Below are 11,727 nucleotides of genomic sequence, written 5' to 3'. Positions count from 1 at the left end.
CAGAAGTAACTGTTCTACAATTTGAGAAAATAAAATGACGATGAACATTAATCGATTGTCGAGCAACTGCCAACAGTTAACTTCTACATAATTTTGATATTTTATATTACTTGATTGTTTTTATTGGTGTTTGCTGTATAATCATCAGCATTGGATTAACACGATTAGCTCGCATCGATGGGGATCTCATGTTGGATCTCTACATTAATAATAATTTTTTTGTTCATGCTTCAAACTGCAATTGGAAAGAGCACTTGTCGCGAGATTGAATTGCCACGAGATTGCGAAGCACTTTGTAATACAAGTAGAACTGGTGTTGTTTCTTGTGAACTTCGTGTCGTTGTTATGTTACCTGCAGACCCTCAATATGAAATAGCTTTACCTAAAGTTTTACCTGTTCTCGGTAAGATCAGCATTTTTGATCCATTTAGTTTAATTTAGAAGAATTAACTGAGTACTTCACACTATTTTACCAAATTTATAACTAAAAATCAAGTTCTATTATTTAAATGAAGATTATACGAATATATAAACCAAATATTGCCTATAATTATTTGTTGTTTAAAATTCTCTACAAAATATTTATTGTTGCAAATACTATTAAAAAGCAATGGCGATTAATTACTATTATCAATATTCACAGTGATAGATTCTTAAATAACGTAAGGATCGTATTACTGTTGACGAAAGCGTTAACTAAAATTTATTTCTAAACTTGTTCCACATCTTTCTTACTCTGTTTTGACTGCTTTTTTTTTAAAGATTTGGCAGTTTACAATGCCAGAGCTCAGAATTTGCTGCCACATTGGTTGAATCTAACGTTTTTATTTGAAGACGACCGGTGTGATGCGACGTACGCACAACGCGGTGCGATCGATAGTTACTCAAATTGTGTTCATCTATTTCTCGGACCAACATGTGATTATTGCGTCGGTAAGTGATCTTTCTTATTTTTCTTAAATTCAACATTGTCAAATTTGAATTTGTTTTCTTTTAACTTTCATATAAGTTACACAAGACAAGAAATATATTAAGTTTGGAATTTTCGATTTAATTTAACGATAGAAAAACAAATTATTTTTCAGCTAACGTTGGAAGAGTTGTGAAATTTTTCGGTGCTCCATTGATCACAACAGGGGGATTAACATTCGATTTTACAGTGCCAAAGAAGGAATGCAAGGACGAATATTTTATGACCACTCGTGTGGGGACTGTATCATTTCGGGATATATCTAAGTTTTTTATAGAAATCATGAATTAGTAAGTGCAGTATCAGATCGTTTAACATTTAATCATCTTATAACATGGTATTCTCATAAAACACAGTACAGACATTTGAAGAATTTATTACGCGATTTCTATATAACATGATTCAATCAATTTGAACAACCCTCAAATACCATGAATTTCATTTCCTAACGACAATTTATCATACGGTTTCCATATAACACGACTCAATCAACTTGGAATACCCTCAAATACCAAGAATTTATTCCCCTACAGCAATTTAATACGCGATTTAAATCGATACTGTACTACGAGTTAAATAATTTGGATAATTAAATTAGCATAAATATCATTTTATTGATTTGTACTAATTTTCGTTTTCTCTTAACATGATTTTGATATAACACAGTTATATGAGTTATATGACCATGTTATAAGAGGATTGAGTATACCTGTTTCATTATACATAATTGATTTTTTTTGAGAAATATGTTTGATTTAATTTAGTCATGAATGGAGAAAAGTTCATTTGCTTTATGCAACGAATGGTCAAAGACAAGTAGCTGGCCGACATACTTGTCAATTAATGATGAAATCATTGGTCGAATTTATCAGAATGGAACCTGACTTTATTTACGGCAATTTCGATTTTGAAACAACCATGCCGGAGGATTATTTGGAAACCTTGAAAGTTCATGTCGGCAACTCTTATGGCGGTAAGCGAATCAAATTTCTTTTCTTTGTTCTTTTTCTTCTTGAAATGAAACTTCTTAGGCGACAGTAACAACAAAACTTCATGGAACGACATTAAAAAACGAGAAGACATAAAGATAGGGAGAGAGAGAAAAAGAGAACCCACTATATAGATTTGCCTATCTTCGGTCTCCTCTTTGTACGAGTGTTTAAAGCGTTTTATAAATTATAAAAAATTATAAAAAATAGAAAAACATAATTTTAAAAAATTTAATCAAATAATTCAATAAAGTAACCAACATAAAAAACTTAAGAAGTTTCACTTCAGTCATGCGTAGGTTCCACGCCTTTTTATCCTCATTTTTCACATTATTAAGGAGGATTAAATTCGGTTGTCTCGATTTCTTCTCTCTACGGAGAGAATTGTTGCATGTATGTGAAAAGGAACCCAGTTTTACGATCGCTATCTCGCTACTTTATTTCTATAAGAATGGTATTAGTCTTTCTTTTCTAATTTTTATAATAGTTTCTTCTCTTTCTTATTCTCTCTTTCTATAAAAAGCTACTTATCGTTGGAAATTGGCAATTTTTTGATGTTTTATGGTTTTTAAGAACTTGAGAACTTAAAGGGCGAATTATATTACATTTAAGAAATAACAATTATAGTTTTTTACTACTGAATTTAAAAAAGAATGTAATTTCAATATCTAAGAACTATTGAAGGATTAATAATAAATCCTTATTTTGTAAACAAAAATTCAAGTTCTAAAGTGATAATAATATGTTGATTTTAGATTAAATATCGAATTAACAGATTTATAGAAGTATTCGTCTCACTACTGTAAATTTCAAGCAATTAATATTTTCTTATAATTTAATATATATTTCAAAATTCTTATTAAGAAAAATATTTAAGAACAATTAAAATTTTAAATTTGTAGAAATTTTATTACTAAAGAGTATTTTATTGTAATAAAAGTTTACTTTTACATAAATGATAGCAAAATTGATCTCATCAGATGCCTGATCGTTTTCAATTATTGAAAAATGCAAAAAAAAGGGCTAACTAAGTACCACTTATTAAAAAATTCATTGTATTTTTATCCTATCTCACATAAGTTGAAATACTTTTGTGAATTAATTCGATGCCTTGATATTAAATTATTTATAACTGGTTTGAAAACAAATATATAATCGCCCTCCATTATATAATATTTATTATTACTTCAATACTAGCAGTTATGAAGCATTTGACAACTAGTCAAAACAAAAATTATTAGTAAACAAGACGACAAGACTTACATATTTGTTTTAGAAAGACACTGAATTAATTTCTACAAATAATATATTTTTCCAACAATACAATATTTTTCTGCAATAAAATTTATATCAGTTTAAAAGTCTAATAATTCTAAAATAAGTTTCCGTATAGAATTTTGAAACATTGCGTTACAAACATCAATTATTTCAATATTTACAGTGTGAGTGGGTATGAATATTCCTATAACTCATTGTATATATTTTTTTTATTTAAATGTCGAATTACTATTACATGATTAATATTATATTCTTCTTCAACTTCTCGAGTTGTTTTATATAGATCTATTTTAATAAAGACTGTAAAGTCATTAATGTCTATAATTAAAGGACGTACACGACTCTTCTCATCTTCAAAGCTTTTCTTCATATCATGAAATTAATAGAATTATGGTTTAACTGTATATTCGTTAATTGTTTCTTATATCAAATCGTAGTTTATATTTTGGGCAGTTTCTGTTAATTTATGAATTAATTTAAATTTTTACAAAAATATCACATGAATGTACTTATGTTTCATAATTTTTTGAAAACTTCAATTCTTTGATAATGAACAATGAAAATAATAACATAATCAAAAAATTAGTGGTAATAATATTTCACTTTTTATACTATGGTGTATGATTTGAATATCATTATTGGGTTGCCAGGAAAGTTTGTATTGATTTAAAGAAATCATTCAAACGTAACAATTTTATTTATTGTATATTATGTGTCGGTAATTATAAATACGAACTAACAGTAAGTAAACAAGTATTAAACATTGAATTTTTTATTTATTTTATTTGATTACTGAATTAAGTGTGAAACGCACAATTATTCCGATTACTTTCAATTAGAGATCAGATATTTTATACTTATTGATCTAATATAATATAGTTGTTATTATAAATGTTATAATTAAATGATTATTATATTTTATTTAATTATAATAAAATTATTTATATTATCAAATAAATCATAAAATGAATGTTTTTAAATTTCTTGTTTAGTCTACTTTTATATTTGCGATATATATAATTCGATCTATAATTTAATTTAAAAATATATTTAATATACTTTTTGTTCATTTTTATTTCATTGAAATATTTTTAAATTAAAATATATTTGTTTATAAATCAGCAGAAGTTTTTCAGGTAACCCAAAACATAAAAAGCATTAAAAGAACCAAATAGTAAATAATAAAAACAGTAAATATTTTTCTATCAATCTTATAAAAATAGGACTCCGACAAAGATTATATACGCATATTAACAAACAATATGTGTGTTATCGCGAATGTGAATAACAATTTGTTGCATCTACATGACAAATCAGAGTCGTAATGTAAACGTTGCTCGGATTATACGTTTATTTCTTAGTAGATTTATTTAGGCCAACAAGATAGAACCGGACTGCTAATATTTATTCATATTTATCTGCCGTTATTTTCTTATAAATGATAAATTAAATTCCCCCACCCCACTCTCGAGGTAATTAAGATCACTTCAGAAAATAAATGACTTGCCAGTAGCTCGTTTTATTGTCGCAGATTTTCATGTCAAAGCACGATTTCTCTTAATATACATTAATCATCTCGAGTGGATTAAAAGCAAGACCTTTTTTTTCATGTAATTAGTGATAAAACGGAAAGTACTATCGAAACAAATAGAAAATGATGCGCATTTGTTTTTTTCCGTCTTTTATATCAACTCAAGTAAGATTTCCAAGCTGGTAAGTTGTCATTAGAAGCAAGTAATGCTTTACCAAAGAGGTTTATAACAAACACGTAGAAAAGATTAAAATAACACAAGTATTTAACGGTTACTAACAATATGTTTAAACTCTTATCAAATTTTCTATTTCAGTTAGACTAACATAAGTCTGTATTATCGGTTCGTTTACTTTATCGGGCATCGTTATCTCGCGTAGTGGTTGAACATCTCTATTATTGATACCCTACGATATCAACCATCTTGATACGGCGTGTTTTAATACGTCAAAAAATCTATATTTAAACGTGTCCTTAATGAACTCGAATAACATGCTGTACACTATCATTATTGACGTGCTTGCTTTATTTAATATTTCTAGAGAACGAAACGTTTTCTTTTCACAATTGTTATTATCTTATCGATCGGGTATTCTTTTTATCGATAGTCGATAATACGTGTGCTTTTGACCAAAACGATGATCGGTCATTCTGGGATAAAGTTTATCGACTACCGAAATGTATTATTTTCAATTGATCAAACAAATATTTTTTCTCAAATTTCTATATGCTGATCGAGATATAAATGCAATGATGTATTTTAAATCTAATCTAGTAAAATTGTATTATAAATTTATCATCTTATAAATTTCCGTTATTTTTGATTTTATAAACAAAATGCTCAAAATCAAAATTTACAATCTTAAGAGAAGTTTTTTGAAGGTCATTATTTTATAGAAGTACTAGATTATCGATACTATTCAAAATGGACTTTACTATTGTTTTTTGTTGTATATATTGATCCGTGTGCTATTTTAAATAACAAAATTAAAATGAAATGTTTAATTCATGAATTATTTTGAAATTGTAAAAAGCTATATCAGTTTTTTGATTAAAGTTAGAAAAAATGTTTCAGGAAAAAGATGAGAAAGATTAAGTATTCAATTGATTTTTTATCTTGTTATAAATTCTTCTTGAACGTTATTTTTGAACTAGTTGGACGTTTCGTCCCTTTATTGGGACTTCATCAGCAACTCAATCGTTATCGTTCACGAGTCTATATACATTTTTTTTCATTCTCGAAGACATACATTTATTATAAATTACACTTAACATTTATAAGACTTGGTATTTTGTACACTCATTACTTTTGTACTAGTGTACAAAATACCATGTGAATGTGACAAGTGGACAAACAAAAACAGAAACTCAAAAAAAAGATTAGACCAACATAGGAATGACTGTAAACCTACTAATGTACAAAAAACTAATACCACCGCGTTAGCTGAGCATCATTTTAATACAGGACATAAATTTAAATTCGACAAAGCAACTATTTTAGATAGAGAAGACAACTGGTACAAAAGAAATATAAGTGAAATGTATCTCATAACAAATAATAATACAGTAAATTACAGAACCGACACGAATAATTTAAACAGCATTTATAACGAAATTTTAAAATTTAATTATCATAATAGGACATAACAATAGAGGACATCATAATATTGAGGGTATCTAGACTATTAAACACTAGTCTAGATGGAATCAGTAGTGTTTGATTAATGTTGGAACATAACGGTTCTTAGGACAAAAGTCTTATAAATGTTAAGTGTAGTTAATAATAAATGTATGTCTTCGAAAAGGAAACAAATGTATATAGACTCGTGACCGATAACGATCGAGTTGCTGATGAAGTCCCAATAAAGGGACAAAACGTCCAACTAGTTCAAAAATAACGTTCAAGAAGAATTTATAACTCGTCCAAATTTCCTTTGATACCTATTTTAATATTAATTATTCATATTCATATTTATATCATAATTTTATTGAATATCTTTTTTTAAATTTTGTACATAATTTAACATATCTTTAATGTTTATAATATTAAATAAATGAGAGGTCTTTAAAGTTGAAGATTAAGCAGAGCCTCACGTACCAACATCATCGCAAGTTATACTTTATGTCCTTTAATAACCTTAAAGTACTTTGCTTTATAGGTTGGTTGTATTTGCCTTTCTTATCTTTTGCACAAAAGATTGCCTAACATTACATTCTCTGCAATTTTTTATGTGGAAAAACCAGAATTCAATTTTGAAATAATGTTATTTTTTATTTCCATCGATATTGGTTGCATGTTGAAAATGAGTTCAAAAAACATTTTATTAATCTCACAATTAGTATCGTATTAAAAAAAATTAACATTAATGGCAATAATGTTTATAATGGGGAAAGCTTAGATGCTCGTAAGAAACTGATTTCGGACGCAGTGTAAAACTGATAGTGAGTACAACCGATTTGCCTCTTTCAAAGACATAAAAGTTAAAAAAACATTGTAAGATCTTGAAAGATAGTATATAATGTTGACTTTTATATATTACTTCATTGGTCGTAGTATAACGCTGTGTATGTGAATCAATATAATCATTCTTTAAAATTTTATTAAATGTGTTCAGTGTGTTTTGCTTATCACTGTAAATAGCAGACTAGAAAGTCGTGCATGAGGCATGAAGCGTCATTTGTATACAATTAAGGAAGAAGTCAAAAGAGTTATAAAAATTATTATAAAACAAAACTGGATATAATTTGGAAATAAGGTCATATAGGGCACATTTTCATATGAACTTTATTTCTTACTTTAGCTTAATGAAATAACCTATGAAATTATGCCTATATTTTCAGAAACAACCTGTATAAGTATAATAATAATATACAGGGAGAGAGAGAAAAATAAATAAGCTAACTATGGTATCTTAAATATCTTGTTGTTTTTAAAAATAGGTCAGATGTCTTATTGTATGAATTATTTCTTAATTATATGATATGTATAACTATTTAAGCATAAAAAATAAAATTTAATATAATTATATAAAAAAATAGCGATTGTTTTGAAATTTTGCTAGAAAGTGATTTTGAAAAAAATTGCTTCCCATGACTAGATGTATGTCCCTTTAAAATAGTGTAACTGTACAGTAAACATTTTCATTTATATAAAAAATGACGAAAATTTTTCAGGAAATAAAGCTAATCGATACATTGTTTATATTAATGAGATGAATATTTTTTGTTCATTTGTTGATATTTGCGTTGATAATTTTGAAAATGAGTTATGTTAAAAAATTAATTTTATGAATTATTTTAGATGAAAATTATTCACATTATAAAATAAATTATAAAATTACTTGTTTTAATTTTTTGACCTAATCCATTTTCAAATTATGAAAATAATTGCCGGTAATTATCTCAAAAAATGTTAGAATTACGGGGTGGAATACATTTAAATGAAAATTAGAAAACGTGTGAACGTTTTTAAAATCGATTTAGTTCAATTTAGAATGTAGAGTTAATTTTCGTTAGTCCAATCGGTAGTTAAACTACGCTCATTAAGCAAGCAGAAGTTTACAAGGATAGTTCGAAGCTTAACCTACGACATAAGCAACTTTGCTTATAGGTTCCCAAGCTGATCTCGTATATGTCACTCTCTCTCTCTCTCTTTGAAACTGAATTTAATAAAATCTCAGAGAGTATATGTTTAAGAGGATTCTTTACATGTACTTTTTGCGTGTTAGGAAAAATCAACTAGAAAATATGTGAAAAACAATTCTAAGAAATTTGTCTGCGTAGATCCTTTTACGGATATTAAATATGTTGTTTTGAAGCTTATAGAATCAAATTTCAATGAATAAACGTTTATGAAAATTTCTTACATGTTGGTTTTTGTGTTGGCAAATATCTGCTTAAAAATATCTGAAAAAAATTCTATGAAATTTTTCTGCGTACATTTTCAAAGCTGATGTTGCATATGTTATTTTAATATTTTATTAAAAAAATAATAACATTGAACGCATAATTTTTTCTTTTAAATTTAGAGCCAACTATTTGATTATTCTCGTTGTACGTTCGATATTAAATTAAATTACCAGAATTACAATTTGAAGAAGATTCCTCACGTCATTTTTTTATGTTAAGAAAGGACAGCTGGCACATACGTTATAAAAAATTCAAAACAATTTTTTTTTACTTAAATTCTTAAAGTTAGCATTACATATGTAACGTTGAAACTTACAATTAATTAAATTAAATTTTTATGACTTAATATTTCTAAAAAATCTTTATGCTTTGATTTCTTTATTTTAAGAAAAGTCTGTTTGAAAATATAATGTAGGAAAATAATTCAACGAAGCTTATTTGCGTTAATCCTTAAAAAGAACAATCACGTATGTTACTTTAAAATTTAATGAATAGAAAACCAATTCATAGTTCGTGTATATAGGGTCTTTCATCTAACTTTAGCATCTTAAATATATCGCTTATTTTTTATGATAGAAGAAATGTCAAGAAGAGAAAAATATTCTGTTCGAAGGCTCCAATACGGTGATGGGCCGAAATTTTTTCTCAAGATCGTTTTTTTCGAGATTTCAAGGTCATCATATTTTTTTTAAATGAGACTACATATTTTCACTACGCTAGTCTTACAGCCTATAAAAAGCCAAATCCAACGATGTGCAACATGTTGACCTTCAGATGATTTTTATCGAGAAAATTGTGAAATATTGTCTCTTGTACATGTGAAAATTTTTTGCTTGTATGAGTGTCTTACACGTTGATTGCATTTATTTCTTCATTACCGTCTTCCGAACGCGTACTGAAGTTCCTGACAAACATTTCATGATTTTTTTGCTAAAGGTCACGTGAAGGTTAATATGTTGCACATCGTTGGATTTGATTTTTTATAGGCTATAAGATTAGCGTAGTAAAAATATGTAGTCCTTTTAAAAAAAATATGATGACCTTGAAATTTCTAAAAAAACGACCTTGAGAAAAAATTTCGGCCCATCATCGTATTGGAGCCTTCGAACAGAATATTTTTCTCCTCTTGACATTTTTTCTATCATAAAAAATAAGCGATATATTTAAGGTGCACAAGTTAGGTGAAAAAAAGACCCTGTAGTATATTTACTTTCACTGTAATCGGTCAAATGATAGGTATTTGCTAAATTTTCTATTTTTTATAATTGAATATAATATATAATATAAAAAAAATTTGTTCTGGATTAAATAATAAATAAAACAATTTTTAAGTAATAATAAAATAATATTTTTAATCAAAATTGTATAATAAAATGAAGGAAATTGATAACATCGAATGCGAAATTTTAATTTATAAAATTATAAATATTGTTTCTATATTGATTAAAAAATTTTTTATTTACCATTAAAGCAAGTAAAAAATTATTGCATTATTATTCCAATTCAGTTGTTAAAAATATAAATTTTATTGTATTTGAACGGTGAGGTAGAAATGTTTATTAAAGAAAAGTAATCACATTAAACGTAGAATTTAAATTTAGAACTTAAAATTGGTTAAATAAAACAATTTAAAGCTATATTATATTTCAAACAATATATAAAACAATCATTCGGCGAATTTCTTATAAAAGTTTTTTAGGTTAAGAAAGATCTATTTGAAAATATATGCAGAAAACAATTAAAAAAATTTTATTTTATTAAAAAATAATTGTTAATTTGTGGAGACTCAACTACGATGAGACGATCCATAAATATAAATAGTAAATACAATAACTAAATATAGTTAATGCAGATATACAAGAGAGTTTATCACTGCCGACTACTATTATTTATTAAATTTTCTATTGTTCCCAACAGACATTTTATTTCCTATCATTTGTTTTATGAATTCTATAACGCGTACGGGAAAACAATAGCATAAAGGAACACTTAGTTTGAAAATACAAACAGGTAGATACGATTAAGTAGATAGAGAATTTTTGCTCAAGAGAATTTATTTTTTTTTATTTAATTTATTTATTAATGTTTTAGGTATATAAATACAAAAAATGTAGCCAATAAAAAATACACTATAGATGATATATAAGATAGTACTAATGATAAAAGATAATATTTTATAGTATTAAAAATATCACGAGTAATAAAATTACCAGTTTTGAATTCTTCAATTAAAATTTTTACATGAAATAGTAGTTTTTACATTTAACTTTACGGTAACTATAAAAATAAATGTTATCAGATTATTTACCTATAAATTGATTTAATAATTAGTTAATACAGTATCAAGTTATTGCACTAGAATTTGTATGCAATTGTGAAAGATATGTTTTGTTAGAATTAATACAGTAGTATCTTGATTAACCAGTTGATTTGGGGGATAAACGACGCGGATATACCTAATTCAACGGCTAATCGAGAGACAAATATGCTTTTTATATGTAACATAAAATTACATAAATATACATGCTTATACATATATTGTATTAGATATATATTAAAAAATAGTATTGATATATTCTTATATTATTATCTATGTACATTTTTATTGCTTTATAAAAGTTTCACTTTATAGTGTTTTCTTATGTAAGCTTTCTATCCATAATAAATTTTCTTTTGTTATGTCGTTATGTTATTCTAGGTATTGTAGAACCCGACTTAAAATCGCAGAACTTTTCTCAAGACTTTTTTTTTCATTTTCCTCAGTGCTTTTCCCATTCTCTTATGGTAGATTTTTCTACAATCTAATCGACAGCAACTGACTATACGAAGCTGGTTGAATTTATTCTTCCTATTGCTTCTACTTTTTGATCTATCGAAAGTACAACTCTTTGCCTTTTGGAACTCATTTCTGCATTCGAAAAAATATTTCAATAACAGTAGACACTGCCAGCGGTAATAGAAAGAAAAAATTTGAAAGAAATATGGGTACATATACACCAATATATGCTAAGTAACGCATGTACAAACTTTATACATAATTTTCATACATA

The 11,727-nt window shown here is 26.5% G+C and overlaps 1 protein-coding gene across 1 annotated transcript; it reads left to right on the top strand.

Moving 5' to 3' along the window:
* Positions 1–225: 225 nt before the first annotated feature.
* Positions 226–6,489, top strand: LOC122522798 (atrial natriuretic peptide receptor 3). The gene is made up of 6 exons (XM_043644065.1): positions 226–403; positions 763–933; positions 1,086–1,260; positions 1,735–1,943; positions 6,087–6,334; positions 6,409–6,489. Exons 1-6 carry the CDS (start codon positions 226–228, stop codon positions 6,487–6,489), a joined length of 1,062 nt encoding a protein of 353 aa, XP_043500000.1.
* The last annotated feature ends 5,238 nt before the right edge of the window (positions 6,490–11,727 follow it).

Source organism: Polistes fuscatus, unplaced genomic scaffold, assembly GCF_010416935.1.
Source record: "Polistes fuscatus isolate 324 unplaced genomic scaffold, CU_Pfus_HIC Scaffold1, whole genome shotgun sequence".
Taxonomy (NCBI): domain Eukaryota; kingdom Metazoa; phylum Arthropoda; class Insecta; order Hymenoptera; family Vespidae; genus Polistes; species Polistes fuscatus.
Note: the sequence above shows the minus strand (reverse complement) of the source record. Positions and strands in the feature narration are given on the sequence as shown.

Coding starts and splice junctions, on each gene's coding strand:
- LOC122522798 (XM_043644065.1), top strand. CDS start 226: ATGCTTCAAACTGCAATTGGAAAGAGCACTTGTCGCGAGATTGAATTG. Junction 934..1,085: donor AACATGTGATTATTGCGTCG/GTAAGTGATCTT, acceptor ATTATTTTTCAG/CTAACGTTGGAAGAGTTGTG. Junction 6,335..6,408: donor TCATAACAAATAATAATACA/GTAAATTACAGA, acceptor TTATCATAATAG/GACATAACAATAGAGGACAT.